The 21,331-nt window shown below is 34.6% G+C and overlaps 1 protein-coding gene across 1 annotated transcript in view; it reads right to left on the reverse strand.

Annotated features, from left to right (window-relative positions):
* Iswi (nucleosome-remodeling ATPase imitation SWI) overlaps positions 1–21,331 on the reverse strand; it is a 65,108-nt gene that overhangs the window by 26,270 nt on the left and 17,507 nt on the right. Inside the window, exons 5-11 of the mRNA XM_081751743.1 lie at positions 20,194–20,433; positions 18,004–18,145; positions 13,267–13,554; positions 12,661–12,729; positions 7,436–7,545; positions 4,196–4,361; positions 3,747–3,887 (exon numbers count right to left, since the gene is read on the reverse strand). Of these exons, the coding sequence (XP_081607869.1) occupies positions 3,747–3,887; positions 4,196–4,361; positions 7,436–7,545; positions 12,661–12,729; positions 13,267–13,554; positions 18,004–18,145; positions 20,194–20,433 (1,156 nt within the window). The remainder of the gene's footprint in view (positions 1–3,746; positions 3,888–4,195; positions 4,362–7,435; positions 7,546–12,660; positions 12,730–13,266; positions 13,555–18,003; positions 18,146–20,193; positions 20,434–21,331) is intronic.

A 21,331-nucleotide genomic window follows, 5' to 3' on the forward strand; every position in this document is an offset into this window, starting at 1 on the left:
ATTTCCAACTGACAATCAGACTAACACAGCATTTCTACAAAGATAAATAATTCCACTATTATATATAAAAACTGCATTATTATGGATTTGAAACTGTTCTTCAATTCTAGCAGAAAAATTACAAACGAAAACTCTTTCCGATAGTATTTTACATTTCAAAACACGAGAACATTGGAGTAAAGTATTATTTTAAACAAATAAGACTGTGTATATTATGATTAAAGACATTACATCCAAACTATTATTTTAGGAACTATTCAAAATTCCCTAAATTCGAAAGAATTGCTAACTCAATAAATAAATAATTACAATTTAAACAAGTAATGTTAAAACAAGAACCATGTACACACAAAACAGCACCAAAATAACAAGAAAATTTATATACCCGTAACGGATACGTAACGGTCTATTACAATTCTACAACTAAACTATGTGTGTTACGTATTAAAACGAATTGTTCGGTTTAATTTTGGATGTTTTATTACAACAATGTTTTACTAGGGAACACTAATTGTTAATCGTGTTTTGAAGGAAGTAATTATTAAAACATGAAGGTTGTTTTGTCTTACGTAGTTCCTTGAGCTTATCCAATTCATACAGCAGTGAATACCACTTTATAAAGTACTATTTATACTAACGAAAAGGAGAAAGCAACCTACTTTTAACACACTTAATATCACTCTTTGTATAATCAAGTCCTATTTACTTACTATTTAAGTAACCGCATCTCCCTCCTCCAGGCCCTAACCTGTGTTTTGGTGGTGTGTTGTTGCCATCACTTACGGCCTTTCAAAAATCTGGATATCTTATAAATTACCTATATATATATATATATCGTGTTTTCTAAAAATGGCACCCATGGACCACAGGGTACTATTCAACAATATATATATATATATCTGAATGTGTATGTATTCCAATTTCTTTCTCTGGCAGAACTAGGTAAGGGCCTCTAGACTCGTAAAGCAGAAATGAGGTGGGCAGATCTTTCTCTCAGAATTTAAGAGTATATCCATAATACATTTTTTGCTTAAATAGTAAGCTAAATAGGACCACCTATTAATTAAGTGCTACTTATGTCCTATTTAAACTGTTTAAGTCTTATTTATGCTCCTTTATGAATTGCATGAGCTTAGGAACTACACAAAACAACTTTTATATTTGAAACAATTGTTTCCTTCAAAAACGTGATTAACAGTTTGTTCGGACAAAATATTATTACACTAATACAACGTGCACAACTGAACTGAGCTACATATTTTCATACCTAATATATATACTTTAGTTGTAGAATGACCCAATAGTTTAGTCGTATATAAGATGTTAATAAGCCGAATTTTGCCACAAAATAAACAGCAACTTAAAAGCTAGTCAAGTTTAAGTGATCATATTTTACCTATTTGTTACTCCGCAAATAATAATAATTTTGTAAAGATTCGAGATTTTTCAAATGTGTCCTTTTAGAGATATTTCCAACTAAACACAGCCGATTAAAAAAAAAAAAAAAAAAAATCAATGTTTGAAGGAAAACAGAAAAAATACGAGACGTTCAGGTATAATTTTTTTAGTAGTAGTATACCACGAAGCTTACAGTGTATCTAGAAACAAAACTTTCAGTGAGTCTTACTTCTTTAATATTTTTAATTTCCGAAATGACAAATTAGCATTTTTCAAGCTTTAACTTTCAACTTTTTTAAAGGCATTTGTAGTAGTAGGCTTAAATGCGCACCAAACATAGAATGTTATATATTGAAATTATCTTTCAAATGTATTTTGCATGAAATGAAAATCTTCAAAAAATAACGGAGCCAGTGTTTACCGCAAACCTTTGTAAAGTGCAAAGGTTAAAGGACGGTATGAGAATCAATGGTGATAAGAATACATAACACCAATTTCCTGAGTGATTCAAACCACCAACAGGCAAGTCTTACGACCGCTAGCCCAATGCTGTGGGCAGAGTTGCATTTGAATAATTCTGTACAACATGAAAAACTGATGTATAAAGCTGCTCCCCAACTCTCCTCGTGCCTTTGTGCTATTTAATTTGAATCACGGTCATACAAGCACACACATCGAAATGCGGTTTTGGATGTCGGTTCCGGTGTGTGTGCACATGCCTAGAAGCTATACAGTTCAATGTTAAGCCATAGCTCAGACTAAATGTTAAGCATAAGTTTTTATTAAGATTCTCCGGGGAATTCCCCCCCCCCCCCCCCAATAAGGGTACTTTACTGATGGGTGAAAATATTATATGTAACTCCAACGATTTTAAGTTTCATAAGTTTCATAGATCAATTTTTCACTAACCAACCCAAAAATTTAATACAGTATAACATTTTCCTTGGAAGAAGCCAGGAGTGGTTTACATGTGGGATAACATTTTATTTTCAAGGGACAATTAGTAGTCTTGTAATAAAGAAAGACAAAGAAACTCAAATTTCCGAAGGGTTCACACGTTTCATGATCTCTACACGCCTTAAAAAGTGGTTTCTGGACTCTCCGTAGGTTTGTTCGTTCTTGTAGGTCTACAGAATATGTCGTTCAACATATCGAGACCAAAATGCTATTTTAAATGCTATTCTGACGAGTTTTCAAGAGGGTGTTTCGAAATTTCTAATTACATTAAAATATAGTAGTTTATTAGAAAAAAAAATAAAATTTCCCTCATATTTTAATAAGAACCCTATAACATAACAGAATTCGTTTTTCTACTTTAGAAATTACAGTTAAATGATGTGGTGCGATTTGTTGCCAAGATTATTTCCAATAGGACTCTGATTGGAATTTTGTGAATACGGATTTCATTATTAAATCTAGAATATAGGATAATATATTTTTTAGTATAGGATGTTCTAGAGTGAATTTTCTTCTTCAGATAAAGTATTCCGAAATCTCTTACTATAATTCTGTTTACATTTCGTAAGTATTTCAGTAGTAAGTCAGGATTACAAGATTTAAGGAATGGAAGCACATAAGTTTCGTGTGGTGACCCGTATTTTTTTTTTTCTTATTGCATATAGATTAATTTCTTTCAATTGACGTTCAGTTTTTCCATTCTTTGAAAACAATTTACATTATTTGGATGGATTCCAATTCCAGTTTAAACTAGCACATGGATTCCAACTCCTATTCCTCTTGACCATATAGATAAAAATATATTTACCTTTACTATCCTTAGAAGATTGCTCGAGAACAAACTAGCATCGTAAACCAGAAAGATGAAATTATATTTAAGAACAATGTTTACGATTATTAAGACCACCAGTTTCTATTTCCTATTTCTCTTTCTCTCTCCTTCCTGTAACTTGTTTTATTTATTTATTTATTATTATAGTTTTATGTCCCATGATTATGCACCAAGATTTACTTATTGTTAGCATATTATTTTTAGAAATGTGCCTTAGCATGGTACTGATTAGGAAGCTTTATGTCAACATTATGCTCCCTATGAAAGCTTTAGGCTGCGGTAAGAAATTCAGATTTTTTTTATTTTATAAATTTACTAGTAAAAATTGAAGCGTGTCAATGTTCTTACGCTTCTAGATATTATTATGCATATCTACACAAAATTTATTAGATTCGTTCTGAACGTCGAAGTGTTTAAATAAGTGTTTTAATTTCCCTTGCTATTCCTTTGTGGCTTTATCAGAACGTTTCACTACTGACTTGTCTTTACTGGAATTCTTATTTATCCTAACTTTACAAAAGATTATAAGAAAGAAAGAAACACACGAGTGGTTACTCACATTATAACACCTCCATAAACAGTAATCTTCCAAAATATCCAACATTCTTGTCATTTGGCTAAAAATTAAGACACGGGACCCTTGCTCTTTTAGCTTCGGTAACAACTTATCCAATATCACCATCTTACCACAGTTATAGACCTGAAAGAAAAAAATGACCAATAGTTAACGTGTTATACTGTAAGTGCATATTGAATTTGATCAAGACAGAATCATCACTGAATTGAATTTTGAACATGCAATTTTCCCCTTAAGTGATTATTGTAAAACTGTTTATTTCGAATATATTTCATAATATAAGACAGATGCCTTATTGGAATTCTATCCCCAAGCACATGAGAAAGAAAAGCTTAACATAATGTTATATTCAGTGAAATTATCTTAAAGAATTACGCATCATCTCAAAAAAACACCGAAGACAAGAAAAATTGTACATAGAATATACATACCAAATGCTCATCTGTAGTATATGGTGGACCTGGTTCAGCACCATCGAACAAGTAGGGATGATTACAACACTTCCTAAGTTGCATCAATATATTCTGAAGTCTCATTTTTTCGATCTTTCCCGCACCATTTACGATGTCGATATCCTTCATCAAAATCCTCGTATACCTGCATAAACAGAAAGTATTGTCATGTTACCTACTGTTCTAACTATGTATTTTATGTATCTGCATGCATGCCAGATAAAAGGACCGCCCACCGCACTGAAGTTTTTATCTCAAATTTCCCACTCTAAATCATATGTTGCAGTTATTACTGACACATTTATTTGTGGAATACAAACAAAATTATAGTTTCCAGAAAAATCTGTCCAAAAGTCGTGTTTGAGAAAAATGAAAATTGTGTATATTCATGAAAAGTAATTTACGCTATATGACACAGTTGTTAATGACATGTATATGAAATATGAATATAACTGCCTAAATTGTTTTTGATAATCATTTGAAAACAGAAACTTGAACCTTAAAAGTAAACTATCTTGTTAAAGTTTTTCAGAACAAATGAGTTGTACCATATTTATGAAGTATGAACAAAAACGACTGAACTGTGTTTGAAAAACCAGTCCAGAAAGAACTCGACCCTAAGAGTAAACTATCCTTTCTGGATTGTTCTAGAGAAATGACTTACACCACAGAATAAGGTTATTAATGAAATATAAACAAAATCGTTGTAATAGTATTCGAGAAAATTGCATTTTTTATTTTTATTTTTTTCAGGTAAGAAGAAAATTCGAGGATTTGTCCACCACAAAGTTTACTTGGTGCGAGCTGGGATCGAACCAGGGATCCCATGCTCCAGAGGTTAACGCTTTACCACTGAGCCACCGCGGCCCCGTTTGGCTACTAGTGTTCGAAGGAGCTCGGATGGTGGGTCGTTTACTAGCATTGGGCAGAGTGATCGAGAGAACTTGGACTTAATGTTACCACATTAGGGCGGCTGCAGAATGAGGAAGTTCATACGCGTTGATTTACGAATAAATACCAAAGCAACAAGAAATAAATCGCCCGTAATATTTTTCTGTATTTCAAGTCTTCACCTAGTGTCTTCTCCAAGCTGTTATCGAGTATCAACTTCCACCATGTATAGATCAAAGCTATACAAGTTATGTAACTTATTTATTAGGATTCAACTAGTCAATCAAAAGAGATTTAAAAAAAAAAAGACAAGAATAGTGTTTATAATGAACCGGTAAAGCACAATATTGTGTATCACCCTCTTCATTATATGCAGTTGCATCACTGAAATGCTGCTTTTTAATGTGTCAATTTACATGAATGCTCCTTCATTACACGTATGCTTTGAAATGTCATAAGCTGTAAATATTCATGAAGGCTAAGGGGCTTTCAGTCTTATACGCAACTTAAGATAATTTTATTATAAAGATCTGTAAATTAAATAAAAATGAAGGTACCCCCTCCAAATTTATATGTTGTGTTCGTAATTCGTTGTATTCCTACCGTATCTTTAAAAGATCCGCGTGAATCGGGGTGGTTAATGGTGGACCAACATCAAATTTTATGCTCGTACACAATATTCTGCGCCGTTCGTAAACTTATCCCACAGACAGAAGATGTGGCAACGCAGTGAACTCTATGCTGAACATCGACATTTTTTTGCTCGGCCTTGTTTCTAAAATAACCAACAATTTAAAGATAATCCTGCAAACCTGCCTGTAGCTCTTGGAACTTACTGCCATCTCTTTCATTATGAACTAAAAGAATCCTAACACTGCACGTCTTATTACAGGGATAAGGTGAAATAGTTACAATGATTGAACTTCGCACACTATAGTCACCTAATGAAGAATGACTGATAGGTTCTAGTGAGAAACAAGAAGGTGCGATTTCCTACTGTGCATTCAAATATCATTCCCCTTCCGAGCTGCTCTCGAGTCTAGTATTAGGTTGGTGTGAATAAAATGTCCCCTTTGACATATGGTGGGTAAGTCCTCACCTCAGCAACACAACACACAGATAGACTAAGATCACGAGTCTAACATTACAAACTTCCAGAACGGTTTGCGAACAGGCTGAAAATAATCAGTCAGAATGTAGTGCGTTGGGTAACAGGGTCGGATGAAAAGTACAGAAAGGAAACAATTGCGGGTGACTTTTCTTAACGAATTCAAATTGGAATTTTCTGTACAGCAAGCTAAAATTTCAAAATGAAATTTCGTGACCTTTCCTTTATCAAACCATAAAATTTCGGAACATTCTCAAGAGCGAAGTTGGATGCGAATTAGGCCGAATTTTCATGCATGCGATTTGGTAGCGTGTAAAGCCAACCATAGACATCTTTGGTGGTGAATTTTGATGTTTTGTAGAACAAAATTTCCCAGTCTGTACGTATATTTGTACAGATAAAAAAATTGTGACCCAAAAGCTAAATTTCTTGACTTTCACGACAGTTTTCTTATTTCGTAACATTCGTGACCGATAGACACCCTGTATTTGGACCAGAAATGACGAATGAACCGTTGATCTGTCTAATTTCGTTCTGATAACACTGCATTTCAAAATCAGTTTAGCTGGTATCAATCACCATCATATTTGGATGAGCTCTTCAGGAACACCGTCGCAGCAGACCCCCGGCAAAAGGTTTGTGCCACTGCAGAGGAGTCAGGCACACACTATACTACTGTCATTCGATTGCTCTGTAGAATTGGTAAAGTGAAAAAGTTGAATTCATGGATGTCAGATATGCTGACACCGGCCAACAAGAATCGCCATCTGGAGGTGTACAGTTCTCTGAGTGCAGGAATTAACGAGTTTTACATATTAGATTGTCACTTTTGATTAAAAATAAATCTGCTACAACAATCGTAAACGGTCGGTCGTAAACACCAGGGTGGTTTCCAAAACTCCTAGATGATGTTTCTGGTACGTTAATCTATGGTGAAGTTGATGAAATATCTCTCTAAAGTTCGAGTTCTGCGACTTTCCGGACAACCTGTACAGCAAAAACAGAACAATGGTAACTAGATGCCACACTAATGTTGCTATATACAAAACTAGTTCACACTCACATGGCATCGGATCGAATAAGGAATTACTTCGAATGAAAGGTCAGTTCTCTACAATTCAGCCTCACCCTATCCGCATTCCGATATTATCCCTTCAGATCTGATCATAACATAAAACTGTAAAATGGTATCTTTAAAAGGTAAGTGTAAATATACATACCATTCCCTTTGCATTTTGCTAAGACCGACGTATACTTTGACCTCTTTTTTAGGAGGCAGCTTCTTTTCGACATCTGATTTCAATCGACGGAGCAGAAACGGACGCAACACCTGAAAAATAAATCAAAAACTTATTCAAAGAAGTGTTGTGATGAAATAAAGTAGGATAACTGATTTTTTAAACTAATAAATCACAAACTTAATATCATTTACGAGGATATAGGAAACTTTTAATTATATCCCAAAAGTTATTGAGTGATTTTGATGTAACTTGACCTGAGCAGACAAAATTACATATATAATTTAGTGAAAATTATTCATGTATGTCATTTACTTTGGTCGTGCCCTCGAGTTATACAGTCGTGGAATCATCCTTACAGACTACCTTCAGAAGGGTGGTACTATCACTGGCACATACGAGACGCTACTGAAAAATTCGTAGAAGGAAAGCAGGAATAATGATGAAGTTGTAATTCTAAAGAACATAACTTTGTACAAATACTAAATTTTCAAGTTAATAACGAAATTCTTATTGTATTTATCAGGCCTCTGAAGTGATCATGTGTGTCCAACCAGCGAATTTCACGAACATCGAGTTCAGAGTTGTCATCAAATTTTTATTTCACCGAGAAAAGTTGAGTTGATTTTGAGTTTAACGTCCCTTTCAGCAGCGAGGCTATATGAGAGGGGACATATTGATTAACGTGGAATCCGAGCCACATGAGCTCCCACCGGGAATAGAATCCGGGTCTCTCATGCCAAAGACGCGAACGTGTTCCACGAAGGGAAGTCACCGAAGCAAATTCATGAGGAAATCAGTGAAACACTACGGGACTCTCTGTCTTATGCAGTTGTGAAGTAGTAGGTGGCACAGTTTAAATGTTGCGATTTCTCAACAAAAGTTGTTCCACGTGCAGGAAGACCAAAAACAGCGACTGGTTCCCAAATCGTGTGGTAGAGATTGTGGGGATTTCCCGGGGCAGGGTGTCTACTAAAATTCCAAAATGAAATTTCGTAACTTTTTCGTGACCTTCTCTTCACCAAATCATAAAATTTCCTAACATTTTCAAGAGCAAATTTGGGTGCGAATTAGGCCGAATTTTCATCCATGCGATAGAAACGTACTTTGCTTGCGATTTGGTAGCGTATAAAGCCGACCACAGACATTTTTGGTGGTGAATTTTGACGTTTTATAGAACGAAATTTTCCAATCTGTACTTACATTTGTACAGTTAAAAAAATCGTGACCCAAAAGCTAAATTTCGTGACTTTCATGACCGTTTTCTGATTTCGTTACTTTTTCGTGACATTCGTGACTTTCGTGACCGATAGACACCCTACGGGGACAAGTCGGCAGCATAATTCATAATGACCTGGGCACTCGCAAGCTCTTGGTAAAATTGGTTCCCAAAAATCTACCAGGAAATCAAAAGCGGGAAAGAGTGAGGGCATAAAGAGAAGTCATCTCCCATTTTGACCCTAATGCCGATCAATTTGTTACGAATAGTAACATGATTGTACAACTACAACCCTGAAACGAAACAACAGTCAATAGAGTGGCGGAACTCAGGTTCCCCTCACTTCAAGAAGTTCAAGAGTCGGATGGAAAAAAGTTCGAAACATTCTACTGGGATAGAGTCACACACACAGATTACCTACCCACGGGGCAGACATTTAATGCAGAGCTGAAAGACAAATTGAAAGTGCAACGCTGCGGGAAAATTAAAAAAAAAAAAAAAAAAAAAATGTTTCTTTAGAACAATCGAGCACTGCAAACACAACTGACACTGCATGATCTAGTCTTTCAATGTCTAGATCCCACTCCTCATTCCACAGATATAACGCCGTCACACTATTATTTATTCCCCAAATTTAAACAACACTTGAAAGGACGCCACTTTGGATCTTAAGATGCTCTGCAAAAATTGAAGCACGATGCAAAGAAACGTATTTTTTAATTTCGGGAGAATTATATAGGGTAACCGTTGAATTTCATCATTACATGTGCACTCCTGGGTTGGGCTACGTACTTTTCATTAGCCTCTCGTACTACTTACTACTCACTTCTGAGGAAGTTACACGATGCTGTTAAGCAAAAGTATCGCGGTATGCTCAAAGAAATCCATATCTTGCGGACAATGCACCCGCTCACGCATTCCAAGCAACGTCAGTGGAAGCTGCTAAATGTAGCTTTGGAAAATTTCCACATCTACCCTATTCTCCTGGTGAAAGAAATATGTAACTCTACACGGAGACTATGTAGATAAGTCTTTAAAAATGACAAAAACTCGACATTCTGTCTCTATTAGTTCATAGCAAATAGTGATAATTAAATCTTTCCGATACCTCTTGTACACATACATATACGGAAGATAATGAAGCAAAAACTTCCCTTTGTGTGAAATTTAACTATATACTTATGTTAACTATATAAACGTTAATCTAGTTTTATCTGTCTCTACCAAGCACAAGAGAAGCTTAAAACTACAATACAAAGAGTACTCAATAAGTGCTGCACAGAAGGCTATAACACTGTTATTGGTTGCTATATGATTAAATTTAGGTGAACATACTTTGATCATTTGGCTACAACACCATGCTGCTCGATGTAGCCTCTATCTGCTGTGATGCATCTCGTCCAACGTTCGTTCCATGCCTGGAAGGCACTTTGGTAAAATTCAGGTGGCTGATTTTTATACCATTGTTTCACACAAGAAATGAGAGCCTTGTCACTGCTGAATGTCTTTCCTCGAAGGTGGGCCTTCAGATGACCAAACAGGAAGAAATCTGAACGAGCCAAGTCGGGAGTATAAGGAAGCTGAGGGACGACCTCTCATCCCATTTTCATGATCTTTTGTTATATGAGGCTTGGCATTGTTATGATGGAGTCTGATGACCTTACCTTGCAGCTCCGGTCTCTTGGTCTGGACAGCACGTCGTGCCTTACACAGTGGCAATAATGCTTCTTGTTAATTGTGGAGCCATGTTCCAAGAAGTATATGAAAATAACACTGCGCTGATTCCAGAAAGAGGAGGCCATAATTTTCTGGCCTGGTCTGGAAAATCTACATTCTTTTAAAACCGCTGCAACCAACGTTGGATACTGGCGTGATCCCCATAAACAGGAAGCAATCTCCTACGAATTGATGTAGCTGATTCATCATCGGTTTTGAACAGGAATTCCATTACCGACCATTGTCGGGTCCTGATGTTTACTTCAGTGTCCGTTGAACAATTATTAAAATTTTGAATCAAATTTATTTTCACCTAAAATTTCATTTTTATATTGTAAGTAATAAAGATGTTACACTCATCTGTGCAAAACTTATTGAACGCTCTTTGCACATAAGTTATTATAACCGCTTCCCTGTCCTTTCTTTCTTTCTCTCTCACTATATATATATATATATAGCAATGATTTTGGTAGAGTCAATAATGGACCGAGATTTATCCCCTTCACCAATTATAAAATTTGATAAATACAAAAACGTCTTTGTTTACAAAGAGTACAATACTGTTTTCTCGTTAATGTCCAAGTGGAGGAGAATAGGTATTTTGCACGGTGCCCCTTCTCTCAAGGCAGTCTCTAAGGCAATTGCCGGTTCGGTGAGTCTGAAAGGATAGCCCCCTCAGCTCAAGGCAGCTTCGCGAGGCTTGGTTGTAGAAAGGATCCTTAGTCCAGTGCGACCTCGGGAAGGATAGGTGTACCCCTAGTCCAGTGCGAACTCAGGGCGGTGTAGGTGATTCGATCAGTTGGACGACTGATGCTGGGTCCTTTTATTTGTCCTCTTCGGGTCCGTCTTCTTTCGGTGTTCCTCGGTGTCTTTCGTGTCGGCTTGTCTGCTAGGTTGTTTATAATCATTAGCACGTGTTGAGCTGACACGTGCGTCTGTTGTGATGTGGGGATCCTTGCAATATATATATATATATATATATATTCTTTTTTTTTCCCGACTATTCAAGGCAACTTAAGGAAAGATCCATCTTAATATATTTTTGTGCTGTAAAGAAAAGAACTCTGATGAAAATCCAATTCTTTTTAGTCGTTGTAGTCAACAGAACAAAGCATCTTTTCATTGCAATTCTATTTTAGTCGCATCAGGTGTAGCCAAGATAGACAGATACCAGTTGACAATACTGCTAATCGGAATTTATTTGAACTAAAACATCCCATGTACGGTTTTTATGAATATTCAATGGGTTTTGGGGCACTTTTATGTAGAGAGTTAGTAACATTTTACATGCTTGAGAAACTATAATCAGCAGTCGTCTCACAACACGCAGTTTTGCGATAAGAAAATCAATGTTACTGAAACTGAATATTTTACTTAGTGCATCGTTTAATCCATATGTTTTATATACGCAATTGCATTTTCTCACCTTGAGTATTTAAACAAACCATTGTCAACTCTTTGGGAATTTCCCGGTTGGAAGAACAACTCATCGGCCACCCTGAGAAACTACTCTCTTAACTTTCAGTGTATGTACATATTCCAAATGAGTAACCAACTGGATTGTTCTCTTCTGTTGAATGTTGTGCTCGTCGAAAACTTTACCCTAGGTTTGGATTATAATACAATGGTTATTTAACTGTGATATACTATGAATTCGAAAGTCAATAGCATCTTAAGACATATGTGTTGCGACACATCTTCCCCAGGAGATAATCCCTTGGAGCTCTTGCCACCTTCCCCTTGGAGTATAGTATGAAAACGTGAAATGTTGTAAGTGAATCACCATAAAGAGGACATTTCGTAGGAAATCGTTAAATATGTTTATTATTATTATCGTGATGTGACCTATAAAACCTATAAGGTACATGAAAATTCTTGCGTTTTCTTTCTTTTGGAATTACCAATATATCTGCGTTGTCCAGGTATGGTATTTTTTCTTTGTATGATTGGGGGCGTTCCGTAGTCGTATTGTGTTGCATGTATACATTTCGGCATTCCGAACCACGGGTAAGAAACAAGTAGAAATTTAGCCACAATGTCATCCTTCGCGGGTTAAAACCCAGGACCAGTTCGAAACTAATCTGTCAGAATTAATGTCATTCAATACAGGGACTAGAAGCAAGTTTATAAGTAAGTGGTTAGTTTATACTCGAAGGTTTTTGAATGTAAAGAGCAAAATCAAAATACTCTTTTCTTATTATGACTACAGGAATACTACCGTATTTAAATAATGAGTGAATGATAATATGTAAATAAGAATTTCAGTACTTACAGCATGAAGTCGCTCCACCAAAGATATATCACCAAGAAAGCTATTAGTATTGAACCAAGCGTCGAAGTCCTGGAGGAAAAAAATATACAAAATCGGAATTAATAACCCTGCGATTTAAGTACAGAATTTACACCAGTTACACAAGAGAGGCAGGCATAAGATGGAGAAATAAAATTTCACTTGATAATAACGAAATATCTACTTAGCTGTTCATGAATGATACAAAATTAAATCTATAGTTTAGAAAAACTATGACATGTTGTGATGTATCTAAGTAGAAGGAAGTTAGTTATTTTTTTCTCTCTCTGAATATAACCGTGTTAAAATGCTTGCTATTACTTTTCTATGCAAAACTTAAGAACTAAACAGCGATTTTTCGTAAACCAATACAGAGTAATCGTGGGAATTCTTTTTTAAATGAAAACATTATTAATTATTTTGCAGAATATTTTGATGAAAGGTTAGCAAACCAACAAAAAATTTGTTAATATCATACTATATAAAAATATAAGAACATCTAATTAAATCTGTGTCTATAAATCTAATTACGGCTTAATATTATTTATCTTGGACATACAATGTAACAATTTGTATTACTGAACTTACATCGGAAGAGTTGAAGACATCTGGCAAAAGGAAGTTTAGTAGAGACCATAACTCGTGGAGGTTATTTTGTAGAGGAGTTCCTGTCAAGAGCAAACGATTGGTTGTTTTGAATTCTCGAACAATTTCTGACAGCTTCGACTTCTCGTTCTTAATTCTATGAGCTTCATCAATCACCATATACCTCCAGTTAAATTTCTTGAACACTCCCTTCTCCTTGATCACCATTTCGTATGACGTCACACATACATCCCATTCTCCTGGCATCAAAGTCTCTCGAATGAAATTGTTCTGAAAGAAAAATTAATATACAACTATTACATTCCTAAACTACACTGTGTGTGCCGGAAGTCTCACAAAAGACTGTCTGTCCGTCCGTAATCTGTCGACAGGTATCAGAGCAAAAACGATAGGAGATATCGGGATTTTATTTTATTTTATTTATTTATTTATTTTTATTTTTTATTTTTTTTTTTTTTTTTGCAATCGATTCAGCGTCCCAGGGATAGGTTCCATCTCCGTTAACTCTATTCAAATCGGAAAAGGTTCAAATTAGCCGTTTCCGATTTCCATGTTTATGACCATAGAACAAAAATAGTAAGATAGCAAGTCTTTTTTTGCAAACGATTCAATATTTCAACATATGACTATCTACAATATTACCGAAATCGGAAGTAGTTCAAATTTACTATTACTTTCGGTTTCAATGCTATCGCCATAAAGCAAAAATGGAAACAGACAATAAGAAAAGGATTTTTCCAAACAGTAAATGCTAAGAAGAAGCTATTTTTGGCAATCAATTCAGAGTCCATAGAATAGGTTCAATCTTCTTCGTTAATACTCTACTCAAATCAGACGTGATTCAAATTAGCAACTTCCGGTTTTAACGTTTATCGCCATAGAACAGAAACGGTAATAGATAGCGGTATGCAGCTTTTTAGCAAGCGATTCAGCGTATCAAGACAACAAAATACGACTATCGAAAACACACTACTACTAAAACAAAAAGTTGTTTAAATTTACTATTCTGCCGGTTTCAATACTGATTTCTGTAGAGCAAAAACGGTAAGAGATATCGAGATGTGGTTCTTTTCAATCGATTCAGCTTGTCAAGAATAAGTTCCATTTTTTCCGTTAACTGTTTGAAAAAAAAGTGGTTCAAATTGACCATTTCCAGTTTCAATATTTATCACCATAGAATAGAAATGGTTACATAGTGATAAACATATTTCTGTAATTGTTTCAAGAGAACATATAACCACAACCAGAACTGACTGAAATTTACTGTTACGTCTGCTTTCAATATTATTTATATAGAGCAAAAACAGAGAGAGATAACGAAATGCAATTTTTTGTAGTCGAATCAGCTTCCCAAACTATTTCCTGTTTCAAAATTTATTATTATAGAACAGAAATGGCAGTAGATAGTGATAAATAGTTTCTGTAATCGATATATTATCACAACCTGCAACATGATTTCGGAACCGAAAGTAGTTGAATTTACTAGTACTTCTGGTTTCACGATTTACAAAGACCAAAACTGTACGCGTCATCAAGAAGTGTTTTTGGCAAATCAATTCACCGTCCCATGAATAGGTTCCATCTGCTTCCTTAACTCTCTATTCGAACCGGAAATGGTTGAAATAAACGCTTTTTTTTTTTTTCCATAGAACAATAATAGTGGGACAGCGAGTAATGGCTTTTTGATATGGATTCAGCGTTCGAGGGTCAGGTTCTATCTTTGATCTTATTACTCTATTGCAATAAGTAATGTAGTACTTCACGTTTGCGTACAGAATTTACATAGTTTGGAAGTTTTAGTTTCACACTGTGAAACGATACTCACTTGTATAATTAAAAATTTCACTGCTTATATTTTCAAACACTTTTATCTAGGTACATATTTGTAATGCTACGGAAGAAACAAATTACATTCAACTTTTGCGTTCATCAAAGTTAATTTAATAACAACAAAAACCTGTAACTTAATCCACCTGCCTATCTTTGATTATTTTTATAAATTAAACTCCACGTAAGATATGCATTATTACTTACTATACTAGTCACAATATCCCCCTTGGAATTTCATTGCACTTGAGAAACTTACTGATGTTAAACTCATTTCTATATCTTGGCAGTTTGAAATGACGCTGTTGTAAATACATATGTGCCCACCAACATTGTCAGTGTACAAGATTAACATTTTCTTATCATTTCTTCGATAGATAACGAACTGCGCGCTCTAAAAACATCTTTCTTCAACGGTTCAATTGGGAAAAAAAAAAAAAAAGCTGCACCACCCAGCTTGATTTCTATCATTTTTTACTTAGGACACTAAGCTATAGAAACAAATCCTTAGAAACTACTCTAGGAGTAAGAATATATATATTTAAAAAAGGTTTATCACTCAATATTCCTCACTAGCTAAAATATATTAAGAGCGACGAATCACCAGGTAAATAATATGCTGAAAAGTTAATTCTGTAACATCAACAGGAAACATTAGGCTTTTTAGACTGAAAACATGAAAAGATCTTGATCTGGTACAGAAATTTATTTCAAACAATTTATGGGGTAAATCCACCAATAAATGGTAAGAAACGTTTTCTTTAATCTATGCAATATATTTAATACAAAACAATGTATTATTTCTTCTAAAAATTAAAGCTAAATAATAAATATGTACCATGTAGGCCATCATGCAGAATTTATTGTTGAGAGCTAAGTCTATCCACAAAACATGCACATACGAACATTCAATATATTTTTAGATCTTATGCGTTACTTATCACTCAAACCACCCATCCAACTTAGCAAATTATTAATCATTCTCTCAAATCATGCATCTGGGACATTCCATGTGAAATCAACCAATAAAATGGCAAAATCTGACTTGACGATCTCAGATGTTTGTAAAAATTGGTGGACAGTTTCATTACAGTGGGAGATGAAAAAAATCCCAAATATTATCCCTCCCCTCGTGTCCCCATACAGGGTGTTTAAAAATTTCAAGAAATGGCGTTTTTTCAGTTACAGTGATTATTAAAAATTGTCATAAAATGGTTATATGTGCACTCGAGACATGGAACAAACACCATTGGAAAGCTTAAAGATTGTTCTACAAGTTGCAGTATATTGAAAAAACCTATACAAAAAACTTCAAAATTCAAATTTGAATTTGAATTTCGCACAGAAATGTCCCTCTAAATTTGTTCAAAATTGTCCAGATTGTAGTTTTATGTGTGTATTAAACACCACCACAAAGTTGCATTTTGAGCACTCAATGGGATCCGATTCAAAATTCAACATAAACCAAACATTTCAAGATATTGACCATAGGAATATCTGGGTTCAGATCGATAACCACTTGCCTGTAGCTATTTATCTGCAGCATCAAAGGAATTTATATTCCTTGATGTATTTCTTGTTTCTTGATGTATTCATTTGAATTTACACAATTATCCACCTTTCGAGTTATTTAGATAGGTATTACGTTTCCGAACATTACTCAATAGAGGTCATTATTCTTGTTAGTCAGTATGGATGTTTCTAAATTTATATTGGCTACATCGATACATGTTATTTTCATTCCGTTGTTTCAGGATTGCTGTTACAGAACTTAATATGAAAGGGAGGGATATATTTTCTTCCCTTTGACAATATTTGTATCGAGTGTGTTATGAAACACAGGGACACTGTTCACAATCACTTCACACACTTTCAGCACAAACAATTAGTCAATAAATTCTTTTTCCTATTTCAATTATCCCCTTCATCATATCTGTGACAGCAATCCTGACATAACGGAATGAAAACCGCATGTATCAATGTAGCCAATATAAATTTAGAAACATCCATACTGACTAACAAGAATAATGACCTCTATTGAGTACTGTTCAGAAACGTAATACCTCTCTAAATAACTCGAAAGGTGGATAATTGTGTAAATTCAAATGAATACGTCAAGAAACAAATGAAGTTGAATATAAATTCCTCTGATGCTGTAGGTAAATAGCTACAGGCAAGCTACATCGATTTGAACCCAGATAATCACATGGTCAACATCTTGCAATGTTTGGTTTATGTTGAATTTTGAATCAGATCCCATTTAGTGCCCAAAATGCAACTTTGTGGTGCTTTAGTACACATATGAAACTACAATCTGGACAATTTTGAACGAATTCAGAGGGACATTTCTGTACGAAATTCAAAATTCAAATCTGAATTTGAATTTTTGAAGTGTTATTTTTTATTGTACAGTTTTTTTTCTATATACTACAACTTGTAGAGCAATCTTTTAAGCTTTCCGATGGTCTTTGTCTCATGTCTCTAGTCCACATATTAACCATTTTATGACAATTTTTAATAATCAATGTAACAAAAACTTGCTCTTTTCAGAAAGTTTTGAACACCCTGTATGGGGACACTTTCACAAGGGAGGGACAATATTTGGGAGCTTTTCATCTCCTACTGTAATACAGCTGTGCACCAATTTTTACAAAAATCTGAAATGGTCAAGTCTGATGACTTGTTAATTTGATATGGAAATGTCCCATGTACAACTGTCGGAAACGATAACCCAACACCAAAACATTACACATTTTGGTTTCGTGTAATACTCTCACGATATTTTAGAACCTTTCCTTTGATTCGATCAAAATACGTCAGCATGGCCAACTATTACGGCTGATATTAGGAAAATGTATTTTTAAGTGCCAACATTTTACACTGATAACTTACCCTAGTTTCCTGATCACCTATAAGGCACACAGCTCTTAACGATGGACACCATTTTTTGAATTCATTCATCCAGTTTGCCAACGTAGACTTCGGGACAATTACAATATGAGGCCCTGGGATGCTTCGATAGTGTTTCATGTACCTACACAAAAAACGAACACAGCAAGGGTTGGTAAATCTCTTTACAATATAAAATTTAACTACAACTTTCATGCTCACTTCTTATTATGGTTGTTAAAACTACGTAGTAAGTAAGAAATAAATATGTTAGGAGTGAAAATTACTATTAAAAAAAAAAAAAAAAAAAAAACCTTATTTAGTCAAAATAAACAAACACAGAACAGCATATAAATAACACACCTGATAATTATTGTAATGCAAGTTTCGGTAAATATTAAAATTTGTTTCTTCTTCTGCAGACATCCACGGTAGTAAGTCAGTTTAGGTTAAAAATCACAGGAAGTTGAATGACATGGAAATTCGTAAAGAACAAAAGAGTAAAGAAAAGTAAATACAAAACTTGTGTAAGAGTCTCACTTAACAATCAGGAATTGAAGAGTTTTCATTAATTTTCCTTGCAACATTGTCAAGACACGAAAAGAGACAGGAGGAATGGCAACTTATTACACATGTAAAAATAATGTACAGTGATGTTTTATTACATCTTATAAACATACTTTGAGGCTTTCAGTATTGTTTTCTCCCGCTAAGCCTTAAACTTTTATTTAGTTTTCTTCTGTAACTGGTAACGACGGTAAAAGTGTTCAATTCTGTCCATATTAGCAATGTCAAAGTTATAATTTTGATTTCTTCGTTCGAACGTACAAGGTCTCTTGTACTTCTATGGATGACAAGGGCGTCTTGATAATTTGTATTTTATGAATGTTGTGTTTTGCATCCTTCACGTCTTTTGAGACATCTGGTGCTGGCGTTTTGTTGTATTTGGCGTTATAGATAATATTCTTCGGCGTGGGAGACCCGGTTCGATTCCAGTGGAAGATTTTGTGGTTTGTATTTCATGTAAAGCTTAAGTTCATCAACTTCGTACAGTCTCGGTGCTGAAAGGGGACATCAAAACGCAACTAATTAAAAAACACTTTTTGTCGTATCTATGAAGTCTTGTAACAAGCATAAAACTTGATTGAAACGTACCACATTATTACATGGCTTCCACGCGTTTAATTTCTATTTATCTTATCCCTACTAACGATTACCCCTTTTTCTTACCTGTGCCTTGACAATGCTGCCAATGAAGGCAGCGGAAATTCGACGACATATTTTTTTTCAAGCCTCTAACACAGAAGGGAAAAGAACTCTGAGTATATTTTGAATATATACAGCACACTTTCAAGCGGCTTATATAACAGATATTGAGTTCTTTGTTAATTACATTATACATGTTTACATGAATTTCAAAAACTTTAAGTATACAGTACACTAAGATTTATCTATTTACTTTTCTTTAGCGCTCTTGTGTATCATTTATCAATTTCTGTTGCTTTCTTTCCAGTCATTTTTAACCTATACTCGTATTACTATAAACTGAAGGGAAAATGAACATATTACTATTGTCACGACTTTCATTTCGAGAATTATCAGACATGTTTTACATATTACACTGACTGTGAGGCTTTGCGTTATCTCACAAGAAACAAAAGAAATTTGTACAGTGTAAGGGAAAAACGCTCTTTTAGGCCTGTATATTAAAGACAGACACCTAAAGTAACGTCAAATTACGCAGCCAAATAAACATGATGTAAGGTAGAGATTTTTTAATAAGCAGAAAATGTAAATAATTGCTAAGTAATTATTTATACGGAAAAATTTATTTCATTAAGAAATTAAACAAAAATGTTTTTACCCTGAATGATAGTTCATCTAACACGCTAGATTTAAGGGAAATCCAAAACAATTTATTGTATTTCCGCTTAGCACTCATGTACAAATCTAAATATACGACGAACTGTGTTGTCAATGGTTTATCTAGAATCAAACTAAACATTATTACAGGGTAACCCAAGAGTAACAGAGATTATCCCAAGCTTGAGAATGATGTAGTATCCTCTGTGTCTGTAAATATTGTTTTAGTTATAGATATCAACATGCCCAGTTTAATTCATTTATACGTTTCCAGCGAATTATTATTATTTTTAAAAAACGCAGTAATTATACCTTGATATATTAACTTACCCTAAAAGCGAAATAGTTTGAAGGGTTTTTCCCAGACCCATCTCGTCGGCTAAAATACCATTAATTCCATTTTCGTATAATGAGATCATCCAATTGAGTCCTCTTACTTGGTAGTCTCGAAGTTCACCACCTTTGATATATGGTGGAGATACATCAAATCTCGTAATGGTGCGAGTATGGGCATTGGTCTCCGCTAACAATTCTTCATCTTCTTCTTGTTCTGTCTTCCTATGCCGGTGACTGTAATAAAATAGTAGAACTGGTAAGAGCGACCTTATATTTGCATTACACAGTACACAATTTATGTTACGGACTTTTGATTCTTTCTCACTCACGTAATTATGGCATGTGATTATGTCAAAACCGCTGCTACACGGTGGATACGAGAACTTGACGCGGATTTCTATACAAATGGTGCAGACAACTTTATCTGCGATTGTAATAAGCGGTTGAACAAAAGTTTTGGTTACATCGAGAACTAGTGTTCAGTGTCCTCTATCATCAAGTGTGTTGATCTTCCAGTTCTCTCTTATACATAAGCCATAATAGACTTTGTAACCTCTTTATATATATATATATCATCCCTCGTAGTAAGGAACGGACTAGACACATTTTCTGAGAGCCAATGTTAAAAGATGTGACCTACACTCTCAATTTTATATAGTATGTTAATATTTTGTTTCCTGAATGTACTTCAATATAAACATATATATATATATTTTTATTTAAATGCTTCTAGCAGTATGAAATTCTAATCTTACTGTTGTACTACTATATTTGCAACATTACATATATACTTATTCTATGTAAGTAATATATTTGAGCTATAAAAATATGTAAATTATTGTTCGGTTTATGACATTATTTATGTATAGTTGAAGTTAAACTGAAGTTACTGCTCCCACTAAAGTTTATTCAACGAACCTTCTGATCCTGATGTAAACATTGCAGAATGGTATTACTCCGCCAGTCATCGAATGATTGGCTATCGGTCAGCGCTTCTTTCAAGAAGCACGTGCTTGTAGCTAGCCAATGTTTTATATATATTCCCCGCACGCGGCCATATTGTAAACTGTGATTCGCGCGTAAGATGGGTTAAAGCCACTTTCTGCGCATGTGTATTCTCTTTTATTGCATT

Source organism: Thermobia domestica, chromosome 3, assembly GCF_964235325.1.
Source record: "Thermobia domestica chromosome 3, izTheDome1.hap1.1, whole genome shotgun sequence".
In the NCBI taxonomy this organism is placed as follows: domain Eukaryota; kingdom Metazoa; phylum Arthropoda; class Insecta; order Zygentoma; family Lepismatidae; genus Thermobia; species Thermobia domestica.